This window comes from Lissotriton helveticus, chromosome 2_1 (assembly GCF_964261635.1).
Source record: "Lissotriton helveticus chromosome 2_1, aLisHel1.1, whole genome shotgun sequence".
Taxonomy (NCBI): domain Eukaryota; kingdom Metazoa; phylum Chordata; class Amphibia; order Caudata; family Salamandridae; genus Lissotriton; species Lissotriton helveticus.
Window position 1 is genome coordinate 1,059,866,154 of NC_136059.1, and position 26,224 is coordinate 1,059,892,377.

At 50.2% G+C, this 26,224-nt stretch overlaps 1 protein-coding gene across 2 annotated transcripts in view; it reads right to left on the reverse strand.

The window, feature by feature from the left end:
* VPS13A (vacuolar protein sorting 13 homolog A) overlaps positions 1-26,224 on the reverse strand; it is a 2,196,319-nt gene that overhangs the window by 1,957,731 nt on the left and 212,364 nt on the right. For both annotated transcript variants that reach the window (XM_078675860.1, XM_078675861.1), the window contains exon 8: positions 5,553-5,612. In XM_078675860.1, the coding sequence (XP_078531986.1) occupies positions 5,553-5,612 (60 nt within the window). The remainder of the gene's footprint in view (positions 1-5,552; positions 5,613-26,224) is intronic.

Sequence of the window (26,224 nt, forward strand, 5' to 3'; positions counted from 1 at the left end):
GTAGGGAGATGGATGACCTCAAACGTTTTGGGCTCTCACCTTTCATCTGCATAAGCCATCTGAGAGGTATGTGGTCGGTTTGAAGAAGGTAGTGAGTACCAAACAGGTATGGTCTCAACTTCTTTAGGGACCAGACTACAGAAAAGGCATCCCTCACTATGGCACTCCAAAGCTGGCCCCTGGTGAGTAACCTGCTGCTAATAAAAGCAACACGCTACTATCCCTAGCTCAGAGGAATCAGTCAGCACAATTAACTGTTTATAATAATATGGAGCTTTTAGTTGGTGCTGAGCACATTTTCTCTTTCAGGGTGTCAAAAGCCTTTTGAGAACTGTCCAGTTTATCTTCTTGGGCATCTTCTTAGAGGTGAGTTCTGCGAGGGGTGCCATAACGGAAGCATACCCCTTCACAAACCTCCTGTAATACCCAGTCAAGCCAAGGAATGCCCTGACTTGGGTCTGGGCTGCTGGGAGCCTCCCAGTCCAAAACTGTCTGGATCTTGGGTTGTAAGGGCTGTACTGGGTCTCCACCTACAGGGTGGCTCAAGTGTACAACAGTAATGCCTTGATAGTGAGGTGTGCCAATTGCAGGCCCTGCAAAACTTTCTCCAGGTGGACCAGGTGATCCTGCCAGGAGGAGCTAAAGACAGCAATATTGTCTAGAGATGCTGCCCTAAAGGCCTTAAGTCCAGCAAGGACTTGATTCATCAACCTTTGGAAAGTGGCTGGGGCAGTCTTTACGCCAAAAGGCATAACAGTGAACTGATAATGCCCCTCTGGTGTGGAGCATTCTGTCTTTTCCTTTGCTCCCAGGGCCATACCAATCGGCCAGTACAATGCAAGTAAGTCAAAAGTACTGAGGAACTTGGATGCACCTAATTTGTCTATCAGCTCATCAGCTCTGGAGAGAGGGTGAGAAACTGTCTTGGTGACAATATTGAGCCCTCTGAAGTCCACACAAGACCTCATCTCTCTCTTTCCACCCTATGGGTGAGGCTTGAGGACTAAGACGACTGTGGTGACCCAGCAACTCTCAAAGGGTTCAATAACCCATAACACCAGCATCTTGCATACTTCAACTTTGATTCCCTCCTTAACTTGGTCAGTCTGCCAATACATTTTGTTTTAACGGGCATGCTGTCTCTGGTGTCTCCATTATGGCTACACCAGGGTGTCTGAACAGGGGACAAGGAAAAGAGCTGTGCATACTGCTGAAAAACCTGTCTACAATCAGCCTGCTGTTGGGCAGAGAGAGTGCCTGAGTAGACAACGCCATCAACTGACCCAACTTTTGGACTGTAAGAGAGGCGGTCAGGGAGAGGGTCACACTCTGCTTCCTGATCCTCATCAGTAACCATCAGCATGGTTACATCAGCCCTGTCACAGATATGTTTTAGGCAATTCACATGTATCACCCTCTTGGGGCTCCTGCTCGTGCTCAGGTCTACTGAGTAGGCTACCTCACCTTCTTTTCAAATATAGGGTAAGGACCACTCAATTTGTTTTGGAGGGCCCTTGATACCACAGGTTCTAAAACCCATACCTTATGCCCTTGCTGGAACTCCACCAGTGCAGCCTTTTGGTCAAACCAGAGCTTCTGGAGCACTTGTCTGGCCTCCAGGTTTTTAGGATGCGTTTTCCATGTACTCTGCCATCCTGGATCGTAGGCCTAGTACATAGCCACAATATCTTGCTTAGGGTCGTGGACTTCACAGGACATGGTGTTCCCCTGACAGGATGGCCAAACAGAAGTTCAAAGGGGGACAACCCTACTCTCTTCTGAGGCACCTTTCCGTAGGCAAAAAGCAGGCATGACAAAAAGGACATACCATCTCCGTTTGAGTTTTTCAGGGAGTCCCATGATCATGTCTTTTAATGTCTTGTTGCATCTCTCAACAAGGACGTTGATTTGTGGGTGGTAAGGTGTAGTGAACTTACAGGTCACTCCACACTCATTCCACGTGTTTTAGGTAACCAGACATGAAGTTTGCCCCTCTGTCTAAAACCACCTACTTAAGAAACCCTACCCTGGTAAAGATACCAATCGGGCCTTTGGCTACTGCAGGAACTGTAGTAGTCCTTTGGGGAATTGCCTCAGGATACCGGTTAGCATGATCCAATACTACCGGTATGAATAGGTTTCCTGATACTGTGGGAGGTTCAAGTGGACCAACTATGTCCACCACTACCCTTCGAAAGGGAACCCCAACCACTGGTAGAGGAATTAAGGGAGCCTTTGGGTGGACACCTGTCTTGCCATTGGCTTGACAGATGCCACAGGAGCTGCAAAACGTCTTCATCTTCTGGGACATGTTTGGCCACTAGAAATGGCTGACTAGCATTCTCCAAGTTTTGGTCTGGCCAAGATGCCCAGCTGTAGGGATGTAAAGGGTCTATGTGAGGAGGAATTCTCCAAACTGTTGAGGCACCACCACTCTCCTGGTGGTACCAGGTTTGGGATCTCTGGCCTCAATGTACAGGAGCCCTTCCTCCCAATAGGTCCTGTACGAGCCACTGACATCTCCCTGTTCCTGTGCAGCAGCTTGTTGTCACCGGCTTTCAAGAGTAGAACAGGTCCTCTGCCCTTGGCACAGCTGTTCCCTAGAGGGTCCCACTGGGCCCAGGAGCTCAACCTGACAAGGTTCGAGTTCCATATGCGCAGTTCCCTCTGGGGGTGACAGGTCCTCTCCCTGAGAAGAGACGTCCTGAGCTTTTTTCTGTTCAGAAGGTGGTTGACCAGTCTTCTTACCTTTTCTCTTGGAAGGTTGTGCCAATATTGCAGCCTCCAACACCTCTTTCCCGCCCTGTGCTCTGCTCTGTGTCCTGGTTTTTACACACACCAATTCAGCGAATCCCAGCATGACGGCATTGGTTTTCAGTTTTACCTCAGCCCATGCGGAGGACTCCAGATCATTCCCTAGCAAACATTCAACTGGGACTGCAGAAGAGACCACTATCTGTTTCAGGCCAGTAACCTCTCCCCATTCTAAGGACACCATAGCCATGGGATGAACCTTAGTTACATTATCAGCATTGGTGACTGGTTAGGTTTGTCCAGTCAAATACTGTCCTAGGGAAATCGGTTTTGCTGTCCCCATGGTGACACTGGCACTTGTATCCATCAAGGATTCTACCCTAATCCCATAAATCAAGAGTTGCTGCCTGTATATTTTCATATTAGGGTGCCCGACAGAAAGAGTATCCAAATATACCCTTCCAGTGCTACCAGGAGGAGTACTAGAGGTATTATTTTGGACATGTGTAAGGACTCCAGTTTTGTGTCATAACTGTTAACAGTTGAAACACCAGGCCTTTTTGGGATCCAGGTTTTTACACTTGTACCCATTGTTGGATTGTGAAGCGAATGGGGCCCACATTACTGTGCAGGTTTTTGAGGGCCTTTAGAAGACTCTTTACTTTTATCTCTAGGATGTTCACCCACTTTCCCCTGGGGAGGTTTTGTAACTCCTGTCTTTTGGTCACCCCCAGTGACAGTCTTGGTCACCCTAGTTTGGACCCAGTGGTCTGCCTTCTTTCCTAATTCTTGAGGAGAATTGGAAATAGGTCTACCAGATACTGATGCAACTTTTCATTGATGCAATTACTTAAAATGCGTTCTTCCATAAGCAGATTATAAAGCTCATCAGTCATGCACTCCACTTCCAGTTAACCAGTAATCTAGTGTTTTTACTAACTAGTCTACAAAATCAACCAAAGACTGACTCAAGGTGTTCCGAGCCCCACTGAACCTGATCCTAAACTCTTCAGTGGCGAGTCCTACGCTCTCAATCAGGGTATCCTTCATGAGGTCATAGGACTTAGCATCTGTCCCAGTGAGTGTTAGGAGTCTATCCCTGCACTTACCAGTGATCAGTTCCCAAACCACTACTCCCCAGTGTGACTTCTTCACCTTTCTGATTCCACAGGCCCTCTCAAAGGCTGTGAACCATTTTGTGGTTTCAAGTGCAGCATTTAGAGATGGCTCTCCCATCCTCGTTGACTACTTCACTTATAGTCCCTGTATTTAAAAAGGGTGATAAAGACAATCCACAATGCTACCGACTGCTATCGTTGATCGAATCTGCTGTGATAGTCTTGGGAGCAGTGCTACTGGCTAGGTTAATGTTGTGGGCAGATGAGAAGAATATATTCTCTGAGTTGCAATCTGGCTTCAGAACAGTTAGATCAATAATTGACCAATGTTTGTACCTATATATGATTATCAATAGGTATACAGTAGCCCAGCCTGAACTGATTCATCTGGCTTTTATGGATCACACACCCACTTTTGATAGGGTAAGTTATGATAAACTATGGAGTATACTGAGAACTGGATCATAACTGCACTGCTGACTGTGAGGCTGTCGTAGCTCTTTGTGGTGGAGAGGACACATAGGTCATTGGCCCCACCCCACAACTCCCAGGAGTCCCTCCACGGACAGTAATGGCATAGATCTTTAATTACAGGGACTCCATTTTACAGGAAATGCATTGAAAAGGGGATCTCTCCTTTGAGAACAACACTATACGCATTTTCGCAGGCTACACTAGAGCTGTCCAATTACAAAGACAGTCCTTTAGTGGTGACAAACAAAAGCTGAAAGCAATCTGTCTCACTTTTCACAAATTCAACCTGCTCTCATGTTTTACAACTTTAATCTGCTTAGCATATCATTTTTAATGTAGTATGTTTTTTAAGAGCTGCACTGAGATTGACATATAACAAGATTGATACATTTTGCTGTATCTGATTGTTGAATACTTTTTAAATGTTTGACCTGTTGTTTTGTTTTACAGGCTTTTGTTCGTCGAACATGCCATTTTAGTGTTTTATATACTTTATTCTTTAAGCGCTTGAGGTATTTTAAGAATTATTAATTTTGATAGATATTGCTTTAGGAAATTATCAATGCTATACATATGTGACATGCTTTTGTTTACTTTTATGGTTATGATTGGAACCCAATAAAGTTTTATGATGATGATGAATACAACACATGTAACAATACTTCACAGAGACAAGAGACTGCAGTCACAGCTAGTTACATCCTAATGGTCACATTTCCATCTTTCACTTTCCATTATTACTGCAACTTGCTCTTTCTCCAAACCCCACATGAAATTCTCCTACAGTGTCATAAAAATAACTCTTTGCATAACTTACCGACTGGAGATTAGATGTAAGTATTCACCTTATTCAAGTTGGAGCTGTAGCACTTTTTATTTACATCTGTTCAATGATTACTATTAGGATAATATTTATACTCATTCCACACACAGATTCATTACAGATGCGTATGCAAAATATTACTGCCAAACATTTTTCTGCTGCTTTTCTGTATTGAAGTCAAGTGAACAAAATAGACATGTATTTTGTTAACTTTGCATAAACTCACTTCCAGTTTCTATTTAAAAGAGTGACCCTAGGGACATTTTGGTGGGAACTCTGTCTCCTAGTTCATTTATAGTCGAAGAAGACCACTGCTCAACCATACTGAAATCCAGAATCTGATTGGGGCCTCTAACAGTTCCCCAGCAGGGTATGTAACGTACCTTGAAAAACAACTTGGCTTTTTCATCATGTAAACATGGATTCCAATTTTGATCGGAGGTCTGAAAGAAAAGTAAGAAATGAAGTTACATTCATAGAAACTAGAAAAGCAAGTAGAGCATTTACAAGTTTCTTACAAAAAAGGGGCACCTCCCCCTCCCCCCCCCCCAACTTATTCTCGCGGTAAAATAACTTTGTATTTCAATGGCACATCTATAGACAAGCGACATATTCCCAACGTTTCAGTTATGGTTGTATTGTATCGTAATTATACATTATGCAAATAGGTGAGTGAAGGAACAAGAGCAAACAGGGTGGCTGATAAGGTAGTTAAAAGCAAAAGGAGAAACATGTAAATGTATAAATTAGGAATCCATTTATGTTCAGCGTGGCTACAAATACGAAATTACAGAAAAAGCAAGTCTCGAATGATTACACAGCACAGGTCACACTATGTTAACACCCGTTTTGGATACATCAGAGTCGGTTTCTTCTTACAGAGGCTACATGAGTGTCTTCATTCGTACAGACTGGTGCTGAGGGGACTGCATAAAGCACTCAATATCAAAGCCAATTGATAGCTAGCTGACTGACGGAAACTCACTGTTAAAACTATTAAGTGCAATATCAATGAGCGTGTCTATTGAATTACCTATGGAGAGGAAGATGGCCAACTTTGTCCAGAAGACAGAGTGAGGACAGTTGCAAAACATGGACCAAAAGAGGCTAATTCATGCATATTACATTCTCTCCAGCTCTATAAAGAGGTTAATAGCTTGCAGAAGCCAACCAGAATGGCAGCTTACTGGACCCTGCAAACACACACAAGAAGCCTCTTCTTGGACATTCCGAGATGCGAGAAAAACCAATGCTCTGCCTCTCATTCTTGGACCGTGCTATGGGGAAATGGAACACACTCTCATTCAACATTTGACTGGTCCTGTCCCTTAGCACACTGAGGAAAATAATTCAATGCCTGAAGAGGCCTGACCAAAAGGCCATTCTATGGGTATTTCAATGTACAGATGATATGCGCTCAGGAAAACAGCTGTAGCCAAACCTAAAAAGTATGACAGAGACCCAATTCTGGGAACACAGTATAGACAGGGGCTACTGAGCCCTAACCATGGTGGTTGAGGCAGTTTGCCAGTGTTGTCCTGGGGCCTGTTCTGCTATGGTACTGAAAACTAGGTCAAGTATGACTTTTTATGCCAATGACTCTCAGGTTAGTGAAGGTGAACAGTAATAGGCTTTTAAAAGAGGAAGCGAGGGGGACAAGAGCTTAAAACTGAACAGTCAACCTACAGACACAATAACAATGCTTAGTCCAGTGCTTACGTCTTATGTAAACAGAACATACTTTAATCACAGAGCAGAACTACATGCTACAAGAGCCAATTCTGTGGTCAGGGACACACCTTCCCTCTCTCAGCAAGCAAGTAGGCTTTTAGGCACTTGAGAAAGACCCTCAACTCCTCCAGCATAATGTGTATACTTCAGATGACTCACAACTGGGAGACTGGCTGTCAGGCAGACAACAACCCTGGCTGTACAACAGTTCTTCAAAGTGGGATATGTTAGATTCCACTATTATAAAAGAGATGTGGATCCACTATCTAAGGGTTTAAAATTACTTTGGGTTGGTTCTCTTTCTAGAGTTATTTTAAGGCTACTCCCCAGCCACAGCATTTGTGCAAAGTGATGGCTCTCACAGCAGGTAGTAATGCAGCTGCCTGCACGCAGGAGTATCCAAAACAGGGGCAGGATGAAACATTAGGTCTCTGCATCTGGTGGTCCTAAGCCTTCCTTAATCAGCGCAGAGGGACATAAAAATGAGCAGGCCCTACATAAAAACTCTCTCATCTTGAACAACAAAAAGCAAAATGCAGTCCTATCCCTCACCCCAACCATCAACACATTAGTAGTGCTCAGGAAGAACTAATCAGCAGCACTTTACTAACAAGGTGCTCATTGAATTTATAAAATAGCAGTCTCCATACTTCCTCACTTCATTGTCTGGGTCTCTACTCTGCAGCTACAGAAATACATGCAATAGACTTCCACTGTCGAAAGTAGTGGTATCCACCCTGCATCTTGTGCCATGCTAATCCACAGGCCATTCAAAATTGATCCCACAGTTCTGGATCCCAGGATTCAGACCCTTAAAAAACCTCTCCTTCTCTTCTACCATATATGTGCCATCACATCAAACATTGCAAATACACAAACTCAACACAAACATACATGTAAAGTCAGTGCAGAGATCTGAACCTCACTTAACAGTGAAACTTTACATGAAAGAAGCCAGTAGGCCTGCCTCTCATCAACATAGAAAACAAGGCGTGGTCACACTATAGATCCAAAGACCATGGTATGATGCTACTTCTACTACCACTTTAATTGATTGTAGGAAAGTGCCCCTTTTTGCATGGTTATACACCACTTTTTGTCTGACATCTGATGCAACCTGACTTGATGTGACTGGGTCCCTGCCAATCAGGTTCCCGAGGCCTGTGTACTTTCCCAAGACTGTGCCATGCCTGCAATCCACTGCCTAAGGCCTAGGTAAGCCACCCACTGGCAGGGTGCCCTAACCCTAGAGGCGTAAGCACTGTACCCTTACAGTGCCTAAATTCATTCTTAAAACATTGCAAGGATAGTAAAGCCATAAAGATTATATAGTCTGGGAGTTGGTCATTATGAACTCCACAGCTCCATAATAGCTTTACTAAAAAACTGGGAAGTTTGGTAGCAAACTTCTCAGCACATTAAACCCACACAGATGCCAGTGTGGGATTTAATGTAAAATGCACTCGGAGTGCATTTTACTGTAAATGGTAAGCTCGACCTCACCATTTACTCCAACCTAGAGGTTAGGGAGCTAAGGCTTCTCTGCAAAGCTAGGGAAATACGAACTCGGTCCAACCTTTCCATGAGACAACTCCAGGAGTTCCTGGCAGGGCATGCAAGGGACCACCTCACAGAAGAAGGTGAAAACCTTCAAGAACATGGGGAAAGTAGTGAGAATGATGAAGTCTTAGACCAATCCCCTCAACTACTTAGTTGAGGGGGTTGGTCTAATCGCAAATTTTGTGATTACTTAAATTGTGATTTTTGTGTTTGGGATGATGCATCCCAAATGCAAAAATACCGGTTGCAAAGGGGCAGATTCTGCGAATCTGCCCGTTTGCAACCGTTTTTTTCATTGATGCATGTGGCCCTAGGCTCCTAGCTCTAGAAAAAGAGAGAGCACATATGGGCCTAGGACCCATTAATGGTGCCAGCAATTAAAAAAGTTTAGAGAAAGAAGGATCCTATGATCCTAAAATCCCCAACGGGATTGTCCCTAAATTTGAGGATCGTAATGATATCACCAAGTGGTTCACAGCCTTTGAGTGGGCTTGTGAAGCCAGGTAAGTGAGGAAATCTCACTGGAGGGCTCCTGTAGGAACTGTTCTCTGTTAAATGCAGATACAGGCTTCTGGCCATTAGATGGGCAGAAGCAGAGCCCTAAGAACTCATGAAGGGCACCCTGGTTGAGGGATTTGGACTCACTATTCAGGGGGGCTCAGAAATCCCAGAGTCATTCCTGGGTGGAATTTATAGACTACTCAGTAAAAACACTAGGTGGCTGGTTGACTAGAAGTAAAGTGCAAGATTGTGATGGTCTTGATAATTTGTTTATGAAAACATTTATTTTAAGTAACTGCATGAATCAAAAGTTGCATCAGTCCAATTTCTCCCCAAGAATTGGGAAAGGCGGACCAAAGGGTCAAGACGAGGATAACCAAGACCACCATTGGGGGTGACCAAAAGAAAAGGGTCACAAAGCCTCTCCAGGGGAAAGAGGGTGAGAAACCCAAAGATAAAACAAAAGAGTCTTCTAACGGCACCTACAATTCTGGTCAGGGGGTGGGTCCAAGAACTCTTCCCAGCCCACTAGTGGGTACAAGGAGAAACATTTTGATATTGCAAAGGCCAGGTGTTTCCACTGTAACAAGAAGGGACACCAAACTGGAGATGCTGCCTGTCCCACCAAACCAGCTCCTAGACCCCTACCAGTACCTATTGGTATGGCAAATCTTCAGGTGGGATCAATGGTGCACCCAGAGCAAATCAGGGTTCACACTGAGGCTGTTCTAGTCTCTGAAGGGGTGGGAGGGTTAGCCACGTTGGCTGTCTGCCCCCCTAATTTAAAGCAATACCTGCAGTACCCCTTAGTGAATGGGACTAAGGTAGAAGCCCTGAAGGATACAGGTGCCAGTGTCACTATGGTGAGAGATACACTGGTTTCCCCAGAGCAATACCAAACGGGAAAAACCTATGCAGTTACCAATGCTGACAGTGTCACCACTAAGACTGGGGGTAGGGGGGTTACTGGCCTGAAACAGGTAGTGGTATCTCCGAAGCTCACAGCCGCCTGTCTGCTTGGGAATGATCTGGAGACCTCAGCATGGGCTGAGGTAGAGAGAAAGACGGATGCAGCCATGCTGCAAATCCCAGAGCTAGTGTGTGTGAAAACAAGGGCAAAATGCCTAGCACAGGGGGAACAAGCATTTACAATGCAATGGTCTCGGCATTATTAAAGGTAGAGCTATTGGCATTGCTCATGACATTTTATTTTTATTTTTAAATCATAAATAAATAGCATTGTCATTGTGACAGGTGATCCTACTGTGGACCAAGTCTGCGAGAACACTACTGTACCCGAAAAATCAGAGAGATGAAAGTGTATTTTGTCCAAAACGTGAGGAATGTATTAAATGCACTGTGTGCTGCCCTGGGACCCCTAGCTTCTATTATTCGGGGTCTTCCGTGCTTGCAGCTGCTGTCTGTCTACTCATAATCCACAGATGTGTATCCAGCCCTCAGCCCTCGACAGAGCTTATTCTCCCCTGAATCGGTTTGGTTTTGGGGTATGGCAGTTGTATTTATTGCTTGTTTATCTCATATAGAATGGTTCTATTTTCATCTGAAGTCTCTAGAGTCGGACCCGAAACCAGTATCACAAAACCTAGTTTCTCCCTCCCACTCTCCAAATTCTGAAACGTGCCTGCTTTCCCGGACCCCTTGCTTCCCTAGCTGTCCTGGTTCTGCTGTCTTCATTATGGGCTGGGCTCCAGGACCATACTTCGCCTTTCCGTGCGTTAAGGCCGGGACCCTGAGTTTTTCTTCCCTGCTTGTTCACCACAAGGGCAGGGTCAAATGTCCTCACTATATCTAGGAACACTTCGCCACACTTGTACTCATGCCCAACCTAAAACTCTGCATGACCTTTTGGGTCACGAAAACAGTGTGATCCTCTCTACAAGCAATGACCCCCCCCCCCCCCCCGGCGGTGGATTGGGCTAATCAAAATTTCAAGAAAATGTACATTAGACCATGTGACTGGGTTAGAAGTATCACATGTAATGTTCACAGGTGTACATGCAGAGCTTCCTCTGTAGGTGACCGCAGATCAGGCGTGTCCATCACTGGCCCAGGAGGGCCAGGTCCTTGCCAGATCTTCAGGATAACCAAATGCAGAACATTCACGCTGAGTGACCCTCATTTACATAGTCAATGGAAATCCGGAGAATCCAGACGGGCTCGCGGGCTCCTGGGCAGATGATGTCGCCTCCTTACGTCCAAAGTAACAATAGTTGGTCCTATTGGGATAATGGACTGCGTCAGAGCCCTATGTGCGAACTGTTCTCACTCCTCTCTGGTGCCGCCACCCATGACCGGGCGTTGCCTCATCGACCGTGGGACGCGTGGATGCTGGGGAGGCCTAATGACATTCAGCTCCAGTGCAGCGAGCGGGGCTGCGTGTTTGTGCGGTTTTACCCCGGGAGAGCAGTGGGTCCGGTTTCCTTGGCTTTGAATGAAACTTTCTTTTAGCAGAAAAGCCACCAAGCGGAGCTGCCTGCAGGGAGAGCTCAATGAAAGGGCCTTTGTCGGCTGGTGAGCAGGGTGTAACACTGTGATGGAGAGCAGGAGCCACACTAGAACGTGTACAAGAGGATAGATGTCCAGTCGCGCCTCACAATACTCGCGGGGGGAGGGGGGGGGGGGGGGGGGTTGGGGCGGGGACTCGCGCGGGGGGGGGGGAGACGGGACTCGCACGGGGGGGGGTTAAAAATACATTTAACAAGAAAACTTACCTGACTGCCCGTGCTTGCGCCAGAGCAGAGGAAGCGGCTCTAGTTTTCGGCAGGAGCGGATAGCCTCTGAATCAGCACAGCGTGTGTGCAAGGAAGCGGCAGGAGCAATTTGCTTCTCCTTGCATCGCGTGTGGGCGGAAAAGACTGCAGCTGGGCTCCGAGGCGCTGGGCGGAAGCCCCATCCGCCGTTTGTGCCGGAGCATGTGCGCTGCATCACCGTACTCGGCGCCGGCAGGGCAACAATGGCGGCCACAAAGCTTACGAAAATTTCGAATTTGGGGGCGTGTTTTGCTGTGCTGAGTGACGGACGACGTCACGAGCTAAAGAACAGCAAAACTTACGCCCCCGAATCCGAAAGAGACGGGGCTTGTTTGGAGTGACTCTTTTCTCTTCCAATGGCTGGCCTCCGTTTAGGAAGCCAGCCAATGGAAGCGAACGGAGCACAGAGGCGGGTTTAAACTGCCCTACTCCAAACCATAAGATCTCCGGACCGGAAGCTGCACTTTGCGCAGCTTATAGGTCCCTCGACCTAAAAAGGAAAACTGGAGCCTGAAATGGTGGCCCAACCTCCCAAGAGAAAAGGTAGAAACACTGGTGACACAGCTTCATATAGAAAAGAGATCAGGACCCTTCTCCTCAGGGAGAGGACTTGTCATCCCCAGAGGGAACTGAGCCTATGGAGCTTGAACCTTACGAGGTAGAGTCTTGGGACCAGAGGGACCTTCTAGGCAACAGCTGTGCCTTGGGCAGCAGGCCTGCTCCACTCTTGAAGGGCTGAGGCAGCAAGCTGCTGCACAGGAGCAGGGAGATGTCAATGGCTCCCACAAATTCTATTGGGAGGAAGGACTCTTGTACATTGAGTGCCAGAGACCCCAAACCTGGAGCCACTAGGAGAGCGGTAGTGCCTTAACTGTACAAGTAGTTCCTGCTTACTTTAACACATGACTTTCCTCTAGTTGGGCATATGGACCAGACCAAAACTTGGGAAAGATTGGTCACCCACTTTTATTGGCCCCAGATGCCCCAAAAAGTGAAGGAGTTTGTAATCTCCTGTGTCATCTGTCAAGCCAGTGGCAAGACAGGAGGACGCCCAAATGCCCCCCCTAATCCACTACCAGTGGTTGGGGTTCCCTTTGACAGGTTAGGAGTGGATATAGTGGGTCCACTTGAACCTCCCACAGCCTCAGGAAACAAATGTATACTAGAAGTAGTGGACCATGCTACAAGGTATCCTGTAGCCATTCCCCTTAAGACTACTACACCCTGTGGTATCCAAGGCCCTCATTGGGGTCTTCACCAGGGTATAGTTTCCTAGGGAGGTAGTATCAGACTGAGGCACGAACTTCATGTCTGCATACTTAAAACACACGTGGGATGAGTGTGGAGTGATGTACAAGTTCACAACACCTTACCACCCACAATCCAATGGCCTAGTTGAAAGATTTAACAAGACACTGAAAGGCATAATAATGGGGTTCTCTGAAAAACTCAAAAGGAGATAGGATGTTATGTTACCCTGCCTGTTTTTTCCTACAGAGAGGTGCCTCAGAAGGGAGTAAGATTTTCACCCTTTGAACTTGTTTGGCCTCCATGTAAGGGGACCACACTCACTTATGAGGGAAGGATGCGAGAGACCCCATCATGTACCAAAGCAAGATGTGGTGGACTAAATACTAGTTCTTCGTTTCAGGATGGCAGAGCACATGCAGAAAGCATCCTAACACCCTGATGCCAGCCAGGTGCTCCAGAAGCTCTGGTATGACCAAAAAGCTGGCCTAGTAGAATTCCAACCAGGGCAACAGATATGGGTTTTGAAACCAGTGGCACCAAGTGCCCTCCAGGACAAATGGAGTGGTCTTTACGCTATCCGGGTGAAAGAAAAAAATGAGGTCACCTACTTGAGGGACCTAGGCACTAGCAGGTCCCCCAAAAGGGTGATCCATGTGAACTGCCTCAAACTCTACAGTGAGAGGGCTGATGTAACCATGCTGATGGTTACTGATGAAGATGAAGAAAAAGAGTGTCAGCCAACATACAATTGTTCACAAGCAACTCATTTGAACAGAAGAAATGAAAATGTATGCAACGAGTATTACTTCCTTGCCTACAAATTAGAGTTATAGTTAGAGTGGCATGTGCCCCAGTGTAGTGAACATAACAAACAGTGACGTATTAAACAGTGTAGTTGACAACTTTTCTACAAAAGAAGTGAGAGTCCTAGAACATTAGAAATAATTTCTACAAAGTGGACTTAAACCTTATCCCATAAGGGATCTCCTTAATTACTCCAATAACCAACTGCTTCTTTTACCAGTCACAGTATAATACGTCACTGTTGGTTATTGTTAGACGGGGACCCTGAGGGTCGGCCGGATACCGAGGGAGAGATCCCCGAGGGGGACCGTCTCCGGCGATCGTACAGACAAGTACCCTCCCTCCCCACAAACAGGCACCACACCAAGTCGAGTTCAAGGCTTTATATAAGGTTCTTAAGGCAAGGATATCAGCGATACAGGATAACTTGGACCCGGGGGTCCTCTCACTTCTAGTCTCTGTAGGGAAAGGGGTAGCGGGACAGTCTTAGTACCGGATCGGTACAGGTGGTGGTAAAAGGCGAGCTCACAATCCTCGAGCTGGAGGGTCTGTGGATCGGGCCGCGGCAGCGCCAGCAGGCCAAGGTGATAGTCTCATAAAGCAGAGGGCCGCGGCAGCGCCAGCAGGCCAAGATGGTTTCACGAGGCAGAGGGCCGCGGCAGCGCCAGCAGGCCAAGACGATGGTTTCACGAGGCAGAGGGCCGCGGCAGCGCCAGCAGGCCAAGATGGTTTCACGAGGCAGAGGGCCGCGGCAGCGCCAGCAGGCCAAGACGATGGTTTCACGAGGCAGAGGGCCGCGGCAGCGCCAGCAGGCCAAGACGATGGTTTCACGAGGCAGAGGGCCGCGGCAGCGCCAGCAGGCCAAGACGATGGTTTCACGAGGCAGAGGGCCGCGGCAGCGCCAGCAGGCCAAGTCACGGATGAGTTCTTCTCGGGTCTCTCGACTCCAGGATACAACTGCCTTCCTGGTCTGGTCCTGCCCCAGTTATAGGTCTGGTCCCCTTTGATGTCCGGACCCTCGCGCCTGGGGGCCGGGAGGTCCGGGATGAGGGAGTCCAGACACCCAGCAGGGGGGTGGAGCCAGCGCCCAGGCGGCCTGGGGTGATCGACACCTGGCGGAGGAGAGCCGTTGACGATTCCTTCTCCCATTGACTCGCCAAGTGGTCACTCTGCCTCCTGGGGGGAGGTTGGTGCCTCGATGTCGGGCCCGGCCGGGCCCAGGGTGAGGGTCGAGTTGAGGCCACGCGGCCTCGTGCTGCAGCGCCCCAAGATGGCGGCCGGGTCGATGTCGTGGGGTAGATGGTGACCCGGGCCAGCGGGGTCCGGAGCTGGTGTCTTGTAGTGGAGGGATTGCAGGGTACTTCGGGTGGTCGTTGGTGGACTCTGGCTGGGGATGCAGGGAGAGCCAGGGTCCTGGTCCCATTGCGGGGAGGGGGTACAGCTCGAACATGCGGCCTGTCCAACATGCGTCCCCCCCAGCTGAAGGCGGGGAGAGTCAGCCATCTTCCTGGGGACTCTCCTCGCTGAGGCGGAAAAAGCGTGACAGGCCGTCGGCGTTGGCGTGGTCCTGGCCTGGACGATGTTCCACCGTGAAGTCCATCCCCTGCAGGGAGATGGACCAGCGCAACAGCTTCGGGTTCTCCCCCCGCATTTGCATCAGCCATTGCAGGGGTCGGTGGTCTGTTTGCACCCGGAAGTGGGTGCCGAAGAGGTATGGCCGGAGCTTCTTGAGTGCCCAGACTACGGCGAAGGCCTCCCTCTCAATGGTGCTCCAGCGCTGTTCTCGGGGCAAGAGGCGTCTGCTGATGAAGACCACCGGATGGTCGACCCCTTCGGCGTTGAGTTGGGAGAGGACGGCCCCCACACCATGATCGGAGGCGTCCGTCTGCACAATGAATTCCCGGCTGTAGTCGGGAGCCTGGAGCACGGGGGCCGTGCACATGGCGGTCTTTAGCTTCTCGAAGGCTGATTGGCAGCCCGGGGTCCAGTTGACGGTTTTGGGGCTCTTTTTGGAGGTGAGCTCTGTGAGGGGCCCCACGATGCTGCCATAGTCCTTCACGAACCGCCGGTAGTATCCGGTGAGCCCCAGGAAGGCCCGGACCTCCGTTTGGCTCGTAGGGGGTTGCCAGGCCTGGATGGCAGCAATCTTGAGTTGGAGAGGGGCCACCAGCCCGCTTCCCACTTGGTGTCCAAGGTAGGTCACGGACCCTTGGCCAACTTGGCACTTGCTGGCCTTGATGGTGAGCCCGGCTTGCTGGAGGGCGAGTAGAACCTCCCGCAGGTGGCGGAGGTGGTCGGTCCACTGGTGGCTGTACACAGCAATGTCGTCCAGGTAGGCGGCGCTGAAGTCTTCCAGGCCCGCCAGTACCTGGTTTACCAGCCGTTGGAACGTTGCCGGGGCGTTTTTCATGCCGAAGGGCATGACTTTAAAGTGGTAGTGCCCGTCTGGGGTAGAGAAGGCGGATCGTTCTTGGGCCCTAGGGGTGAGGCCGATCTGCCAGTAGCCCGCTGTTAAGTCGAAGATGCTCAGGTAGCGGGCGGCCCCCATCCGGTCAATTAGCTCGTCTGCCCGGGGGATGGGATGAGCGTCGGTCCGGGTAACTGCATTCAGCCCTCGATAGTCCACGCAGAACCGGAGCTCAGGGGCAACGCCCGGGGCAGCTGCCTTGGGAACCAGGACGACTGGGCTCGCCCAGGGACTGTCTGAGGGTTCGATCACTCCTAGGGTCAGCATCTTGGACACCTCGGTCTGGATGCAGGCTCGTACCCGGTCTGGTACGCGGTATGCTCGGTGTCGAATAGGAGGGCTGTCCCCGGTGTCCACATCGTGGAGGCACCAGGGGGTGACTCCGGGGGTGAGGGAGAACAGGGAGGCGAACTGCCTCAGGAGCGTTTGGCAGTCTTGGCGTTGCTCCGGGGACAGGGCCTCGGAGAGCTGGACCCCTTCCACTGAGCCATCCTGCTCGAAGGCCCTCAGTAAGTCCGGAAGGGGTTCGGAGTCTTCTTCTGTCCCAGTATCGGTAGCCATTAGGAGGCTGAGTTCGGATCGCACAAAATGGGGTTTGAGCCTGTTGGCATGGAGGACCCGTAGGGGGTTCCGGGCAGTCTCCATGTCGATTAAATAGGTGACGGGCCCCTTGCGTTCGATTACCTTGAAGGGCCCGGACCATCTGTCTTGGAGGGCACAGGGCTCAACCGGGGACATCACCCAGACCTGTTGTCCAGGTTCGAACTCAATGGAGGACGTGTGCTGATCGTACCACCTCTTCATGTCCTCCTGACTGGCCTCGAGGTTGGCTTTGGCGGTGTCTCGGAACCGCCGGGTCTGGTTGCGGAGAGCCAGGAGATACCGGTAGATGTCCGGGGGAGTTTTCTGGGGAGGCTGCTCCCAACCTTCCTTGACTAGGCTGAGGGGGCCCCGGACGGGGTGTCCGTACAGTAGTTCAAAGGGGCTGAAGCCGAGGGACTTCTGCGGGACCTCCCGATAGGCAAACAGGAGGCATGGCAGCAGTACGTCCCACTGGCGTCGAAGGGGTTCTTCTAGACCCATAATCATCCCCTTGAGGGTGCGGTTGAATCTCTCGACCAGTCCGTTTCCTTGCGGGTGATAGGGGGTCGTGAATTTGTAGGTGACCCCGCATTGCTGCCAGAGGGACTTCATATATCTGGAGATAAAGTTCGTGCCCCTGTCACTGACGACCTCCCGGGGGAACCCCACCCGGGAGAAGATCCCCATCAGGGCCCGGCCCACCACGGGGGCCGTCACAGTCCGAAGAGGGATGGCCTCGGGATAGCGGGTGGCGTGGTCTACCAGGACCAGGATGAACCGGTGTCCTTGGGCTGTTCGAGGGTCGAGGGGCCCCACAATGTCTATTCCCACTCGTTCAAACGGGGTGGTGACGACAGGAAAGGGTTGTAATGGTGCTTTGATTTTTCGGCCACTTTTTCCGCTGGCCTGGCAGGTGGGGCAGGCCTTGCAGTGGTTGGTGACATCCTTCCGCATGTGGGGCCAGAAAAAATGGGTCACCAGGCGGTCGTAGGTTTTATCCTGCCCCAGGTGTCCGGCAAGGGGGACATCGTGGGCTAAGTTCAGGAGGAAGTCTCGGAAGCGAAGGGGCACCACCAGCACCCGACTGGCCCCTAGTTCTGCAATTTTCTGCTCGCTGTAGAGCAGGTCTTGGTCCCAGTAGATCCAGTGGGCCCCCGAGGTATCCCCGGTGCTCTGGGCCAGGGCTTGCTGCCGGAGTCCTTCGAGAGAAGGACAGGTTTGTTGCTCGGCCCGGAATTGTTCCTGCGTGGGGCCTCCCTCCTGCCGCCATTGTGCCAGGTCAGGGACGTCCCGAAGCTGGTCGGGTCCTTCTTCGGTTTGGGTCAAGGGAATGGCTTCTGGGGCGGCCTCCTCTGGGATGAGCGCGGGAGGAGGTTCTGGCCACTCGGGCTCTTCTGGGCTGGGGACCGCGCGGGCGGTCATGGACCGGGTCGTGACGCAGACCCCTTCGGGGAGGCCAAGCATCCCCAGGTGCTCCCTCCGTTCGACAGCTGCCCAGGGAGAGCTTTCAAGGTCGTTTCCTAGGAGGCAGTCCACGGGGGCATCATCGCGGACAGTTACTTTTAGCATCCCTGTTACTCCTCCCCACTCGAAGGGGACGCAGGCCATGTGGCATAGGCTTTCGGAGTTGTCGGCTGATCGAACAGGGCAAAGAATGTTCGGCAAGATTTGGTCTGGAGTGACGAGGTGGCGTCGGACCGCCGTTACACTGGCCCCGGTGTCGCGGAGGGCTTCCGCCCGGCGGCCATTGATGTTGACCCATTGACCGTACTTCTGTGTGTTGGCGGGAAGGGGGGCCCGCGGAATCATGTCTCTCTCCCCTAAGCAGACCAGTGCCATGGCGGCGGGTGCCCATTCAGAGGGATCGGTCTCGTACTCCTCTTGGTCTTCCGGGATTATTTCTTCCCCTAGGGCCGCCGCTGCAACTTGGCGGGGAGTAGTGTTCGGATTCTTTGGGCAGTTGGGATCACTGGCGTAGTGGCCGGGTCGCTGGCACCTGTGGCACGTAATGTTGGCCCGGAAACCGGCCCGGACGGCAGGGCTTCCCCGGCCAACCGGGGTCGAGGGGTTTCTGGGGGGTGACGAGGGGCCGGGGTCTCTCCCCCGACCCTGACTTCCTCCTCCCCCTCGGGGGCGATACGATCTGGATACTTCGCTGGGTGCGCTCCGGCCAACTCGGGTGCTTTCCCACCGGTCGGCTTCGGCGGCGAGTTGTCGAGGGTCGGTTAGCTTGCTGTCCAGGAGGTGTTGCCGGAGCTCCACGAAGCAGTTGTTCGACAGGTGTTCCCATACGATAAGGTCAAAGAGTTGGTCGTAGGTGGTTACTTTGTTGCCCTTGATCCACCCCTCGAAGGCTCGGCTAAAAAAGTTCACGTACTCCACCCAAGTTGTACCCGGAATCCGTTTGCAGTCGCGGAACCGTTGGCGGTACATCTCAGGTGTGAGCCCGTATCGAGTGAGGAGGGCGGCCTTCATGTGGTCGTAGGAGGTCATCAGCTGGTCCGGGAGTTGCAGCAGGGCGTCCCGCCCTTCGTTGACAAACCTCCCCCATAATCCGGCTCCCCAATCGCTTCGGGGAATCCGGTGGGAGGTCATTGCCACCTCATAGGCTTTAAACCACTGCTGGATATCATCGTTCTTGTGGTATTCCCGGATGACATCTTTGGGGATGTGAACCTTGGGTTCGGTCGAGGCAGACGGGGTCGGTCGTTCGGGGAGCCCGAGGTCTTTATTCTGTTTCTGAATCTCCAGTGCTTTGAGATTGCGCTCATGTTCGTATTCTAGTCTCTTTTCCTCTAGCTCCCTCTGTCTTTGCTTGTCTTCCCGCTCTTCCCTGAGTCGTAAGTGTTCCAGGGTTATTTTTTGTTCTGCCAGCTTGAGTTCCCCATCCAAGCGAAGTCGGGCAAGTTCTAATTCGTGGAGTCTGGTTTTTTCTCTTTCTCGGATCTCTTCCAGGGAGAGATCCGTTCTTTCTTTAGTTGGTGCGGGGCTCGTTTCGGTTGTTTGTGTTCGGGGTACGGCCGTACCCGTTTCTGCCCAAGCTTCTAGGGCTCGTTTGAAGTCTTCCTTTGTGCTAAGACCTGTGGTTGGAAGTCCAAGTTCTATGCAATATTGCTTCAGTTCCCGGTGGTTGTAGTCTTCCAAATTTTCCATCTGAAATTTTTCCGTTGTTCCGCTCTCTATTGACATGGTTGTTGTGTGTGGTGGGGCGAGTGACTTTCTGTACGATTATGCGTAGGTTCGGATCCCGTCGCTGGCCACCAATGTTAGACGGGGACCCTGAGGGTCGGCCGGATACCGAGGGAGAGATCCCCGAGGGGGACCGTCTCCGGCGATCGTACAGACAAGTACCCTCCCTCCCCACAAACAGGCACCACACCAAGTCGAGTTCAAGGCTTTATATAAGGTTCTTAAGGCAAGGATATCAGCGATACAGGATAACTTGGACCCGGGGGTCCTCTCACTTCTAGTCTCTGTAGGGAAAGGGGGTAGCGGGACAGTCTTAGTACCGGATCGGTACAGGTGGTGGTAAAAGGCGAGCTCACAATCCTCGAGCTGGAGGGTCTGTGGATCGGGCCGCGGCAGCGCCAGCAGGCCAAGGTGATAGTCTCATAAAGCAGAGGGCCGCGGCAGCGCCAGCAGGCCAAGATGGTTTCACGAGGCAGAGGGCCGCGGCAGCGCCAGCAGGCCAAGACGATGGTTTCACGAGGCAGAGGGCCGCGGCAGCGCCAGCAGGCCAAGATGGTTTCACGAGGCAGAGGGCCGCGGCAGCGCCAGCAGGCCAAGACGATGGTTTCACGAGGCAGAGGGCCGCGGCAGCGCCAGCAGGCCAAGACGATGGTTTCACGAGGCAGAGGGCCGCGGCAGCGCCAGCAGGCCAAGACGATGGTTTCACGAGGCAGAGGGCAGCGGCAGCGCCAGCAGGCCAAGTCACGGATGAGTTCTTCTCGGGTCTCTCGACTCCAGGATACAACTGCCTTCCTGGTCTGGTCCTGCCCCAGTTATAGGTCTGGTCCCCTTTGATGTCCGGACCCTCGCGCCTGGGGGCCGGGAGGTCCGGGATGAGGGAGTCCAGACACCCAGCAGGGGGGTGGAGCCAGCGCCCAGGCGGCCTGGGGTGATCGACACCTGGCGGAGGAGAGCCGTTGACGATTCCTTCTCCCATTGACTCGCCAAGTGGTCACTCTGCCTCCTGGGGGGAGGTTGGTGCCTCGATGTCGGGCCCGGCCGGGCCCAGGGTGAGGGTCGAGTTGAGGCCACGCGGCCTCGTGCTGCAGCGCCCCAAGATGGCGGCCGGGTCGATGTCGTGGGGTAGATGGTGACCCGGGCCAGCGGGGTCCGGAGCTGGTGTCTTGTAGTGGAGGGATTGCAGGGTACTTCGGGTGGTCGTTGGTGGACTCTGGCTGGGGATGCAGGGAGAGCCAGGGTCCTGGTCCCATTGCGGGGAGGGGGTACAGCTCGAACATGCGGCCTGTCCAACAGTTATGGTCACTACACTGGGGCACATAAGTCACACAAGTCACGTTTTTATCTTGTATATCGTGTGAATACACAGTAAATATTTTACTCCTTTTTCCAATGATTGTCTTGTGCAAAATAAAAGCTACGTCCATGTTCGGCTGAAGTTCCAACAGAAAAATCTGTTGTATGTGGTCTTTTATTTTAAACTTTGATTGATTCATTATCATAACCTATGAAATAACAGTGTTAGAAGGATATAATTTGCCGCTCGAACTAGACCTCTAATTTGTAGGCAAGGAAGTAATACTCCTTGCATAAATGTTTATTTTTCTGTTCAAATGAGCTCCTTGTGAACAATTGTATGGCTGATTAGCTATACCCGGTTCACAGGGACATAAGGGTTGCTCTCGTTTTTGTTACAAAAGAGAAGAGTGTGAACCTCTCCCTGACCTCTTACAGCCCCCAAGATGGGTCAGTGGATGGAGTTGTCTACTCAGACAGGTTCTGCAGCAGTATGCACAGCTCTTTTCCTCAACCTCTGGTCAGAAACCCTGGTGTACCCATGATGTGGACACTGGAAACAGCTTGCCAGCCACAACAATAATCTCTTGCAAGTCGGACAAAGTCAAGGAAAGCATCAAAGTTAAAGACAGCAAGATGCTAGAGTTAGGGGTCATTGAGCCTTTGGAGAGTCCCTGGATTAGTCCAGTGGTCCTAGTCCCCAAACCTCATACACAGGGTTGAAAGAGAGAAATGAGGTTTAATGTGAACTAGATGCCTCAATGCTGTCACCAAGACAGATGCCCACCCCATCCCCAGGGATGATGTACTGATAAGTTGGGGGCTGTCAATTGTTTACGTACCTTTGACTTAACTGCAGGGTACTGGCAGATTGGTATGGCCCCTGGAGAAAGAGAAAAGACCGTATTCTCCACATCTGATGGGTACTTTGTTTACTGTGATGCCCTTTTGTTTGAAGAATGCCCCTGCCACCTTCCAAAGGTTGGTGAATCAAGCCCTTGCTGAGTTCAAAGGCTTCAGTGCAGCTTATCTTGATGATATTGCTGTGTTTAGCTCACCATGGCAGGATCACCTGGTCCACCTAGGGAAGGTTTTATAGGCCCTGAAAGCTGCAGGGGGAACTATAAGGCATCCAAGTGCCGGATAGGAAAGGGAACTGTTGTGTACTTGGGCCACTTTTTGTAGGTGGAGACCGAGGCCAAGTCCATATATCCATATATTTATTATACAGTTAATTAAAACCGTAACATACAAACTTTATAGTGATACTTGATAACATTTCAAAGATTAAAAATTGTATACACATTTATAAAATCGGTCAATACGAAAAATGTCCATTCCAAAAGCATCATTTGAGGTTGATGGCAATATATCCTGATTAGTCCAAAAGGGGGAGTATATAGTGTGAAAGACAATTACAAAATGTCACAATGCTTATTACTGATAGTTAACTTTCATTAACGTTCATTTGTGCAGTAAGGATAGGACTTGTCTTCTCTTAGTACTGGGCATTTTGCAGTGCAGTTAAAATATTGTTAACAAACTTCCCAGCCCTTGCTAGAACTTGGGCTGGGTTATTACTGAAGCACAAATCAGATGCTTCCCTGCAATGTCCAAAACTTTTAACCCAAAATCCAGACCATTTTGGAGTGGTGAGCTCCAACAACCCAGACCCAAGTCAGGGCTTGACTAGTTATTATAGGAGGTTTTTGAAGGGATATGGGTCCATTGTGACAAGCCTCCAAAAACTTACCTCCAACAAGATGCTCAAGAAAGTGAACTGGTCAATTGGCTGCCAAAAGGCTTTTGACACCCTAAAAGAGGCAATGTGCTCAGCACCTATTCTCAAGGCTCCCGATTACTCCAAGCAGTTTATAGTGCAGACTTCTGCATCAGAGCTGGGGTTAGGAGCAGTCCTATCCCAAACAAATGATGATGGACAAGACCAACCTGTTGCTTTCATAAGCAGAAGACTACTCGACAATGAGCAGCGTAGGAGTGCCATTGAGAGGGAGGCCTTTGCTGTGGTTTGGTTCCTGAAGAAGCTGAGACCATACCTGTTTGGTACTCAATTCCTGGTTCAAACTGACCACAGACCTCTCAGATGACTAATGCAGATGAAAGGAGAAAACCCTAAACGTTCTAGGTGGTCCATATCCCTCCAGGGAATGGGCTTTACAGTGGAACATAGACCTGGCCCATGCCAATGCAGATGGCCTTTCCATTTTTCCACTTAGGCAATGAAGACTTTCTAGGGAAAGGTTAGTCTCATCCTCTTTCATTTGGGGAAGGAGGGGAGGGTTGTGTAGAAAAGTGCCCCCTTTTTGCATGGTTGCCCCCCCACTTTTTGTCTGACATCTGATGCAACCTGACTTGATGTGCCTGGGTCCTTGCCAATCAGGTTCCTAGGGCTTGGCTTCTTTCCCCAGACTGTACCTTTGTATCCACAACTGGCTCATCCCTGGCCACAGGTAAGCCCCTAGTAAAAGGTACCCTAAGTACTAAGGGCACTGTGACCAGGGAAGGCCTCTAAGGGTTGCAGCACCTATTGTGTCACCCTTAGAGGCCCTGCACCTTAAACACACACACAGACACACACACTGGCACTGCAATCACTTGCCTTTGATGTCTGTCAATTTATAATTGCTGCGATTTTTGTTAAAAACAAAAAAAAGGTTATAAAACATTTTTGGGAACATTAAAGCAGATTAGGTTAAAAACACAGATTAGAAGACTTATAAGTGTAACAGAAATGCTGTCAGCATTTTGCTTACTATTTCCCAATACATGCTCAATATCAAACTGATAGCTCTGGACCTTAGAGGCAAGTCTACCTAACTTAGCAGTCAAACATCTTTGTTCATCAGGCTCAAGCACATTGACCAGGGGGTTTTTGGTCGGTTCTGAGCAATTCTTCTTGCACTCACACAAGGCTCTCTAACCATAAACCACAATCAACTCCATGTATCCACCAATCTCCAAGCAAGACCATCTGACATCAACTGACACTATAACAAGGAAGTCTTCCTCACACTGTTAACGAAGGTCAAATCAGGATCCCCCTCTGACACCTGCCCGGCCCACATACTGAAAGAGATCTTCTCTGCCTGTCCCCAGCCCCCCCTAACTTTTCTTAATAACTCCCTCATACACGTAATTGTTCCTGGTTTGCGTAAATCAGCAAAAATAATCCCTATCCTTAAGAAGTCAGGCGCTGATCCTTGGCTCCCTTTCTAACTATCACCCTATCTCTCTCCTCCCTTTCCTGGGAAAAATCCTAGAATGTCATGTCACCAAAACTCTCAGCACCTTTATTGAGGAAAGCCGCTTTCTAGCTCCCACCAGGCTGGCTTTCGTCCGTCACACTCCACCGAATCTGTCGTTCTTTCCGTACTGGACGAGCCTAGAGGGGGTGGGAACGTCAACTCGCCCAAGGCGCTGGTTCTTCTTGATTTGTCCGCCGCCTTTGACACGGTCGACCATTCCATCCTCCTCGACCGTGTCGGAGGCGCCGGCATCAGGGGACCCGCCCTGGCCTGGCTTACCTCCTTTTTAGGGAATCGTACTCTGGCTGTTCAGCCGGCTCCTACACGTGCCGTCCACTGTGGGGTTCCACAGGGTTCTTCCCTTTCTCCCCTCCTCTTCAATCTCTACATTCTCCCCCTGATATCTGCCCTGCAACAGATGGATGTCTCGGTATTCAACTATGCCGATGATCTCCAGCTGATCTTTAATCTTTCCCCACCTCTTGCTTCTATTCACAACTTCCAAACCACCATGACCTTTATCAGTGACTGGGTGAACAGCAATCACCTCAAGTTAAACCCAGACAAGACCGAACTGGTACTCACGGGTGGCAGTTCCAGCCCCTGGACCTCTATCTTCTGGCACTCTTCCCTTGGTTCCCCCCCCCCCCCCCCCTTTCACCCTCTCCCTCTGTAAAAACCCTGGGGATCAAAGTCAACAATGACCTCACAATGCGCTCACAGATCAGCACTGTAGTCTCATGTTGCTTTCTGACACTCCGCATCATTCGCAAGATCTCACGCTTTTTTCTTTTTCAGCCCTTAAGCCCTTTCTTTTGGCCATGGTCATGTCACGCCTTGACTATGGCAACATCTTGTACACAGGTGTCTCTGCCTATGATCTCCGACGCCTTCAGCTTATTCAAAACCTTGCAGCTCGACTGATTTACAAACTTCCCAAATTTCACCATGTCACTCCCCTGTTAAAAGCCCTGCATTGGCTTCCCATTCTTGAGCGCTCTTTATTCAAGATGGGTTGTATGACTTTTCAAGCCCTGGCTGGCACTGCACCAGCCTTTATTAACTCTAAAATTAAAGGATATGTCCCCAACAGAGACCTGCGTTCCTCCTCTCAACTCTTACTATGCGTTCCCCGCTTTAGGAAGACGAAATCAGGGGGCCTGAAGTTTTCCACCTTGGCTCCGTCTTTCTGGAATGCCCTCCCAATCACTATCAGGTCCATCCCAACTTACCTCGATTTCCGTATTTCCGTAAATCCCTCAAGACTTTCCTCTTCTCACGAGCCTTCTCACCCTAGTCGGCCTTCTCTGTTCACTCGGGCCACCCGTCCTTAGCGCCAAGAAACCGCACGGTGATCGAGCGCTCTACAAATCCCTTAACTTCAACTTCAACGTTTCTCTACCACCTAAGGTTTCAAGGTGGGACTCGGGCAATGTCACTTCTGAGTACTGGAAAGGTCCTGCTTGGAGCTTTCCCCCAAACAAATTCAACATTCTTTTTAGCAGAAATATAAGAGGGATAACTTCAGATGAATAATTTTCTATGAACATTTGATAAAATTCAATAAGCCAAAGAAAAGACCCCAGTTGCTCTTTCGCCATGGTTTCAGCATCTTTTTATATTGCTTCGGCGTGAGAATC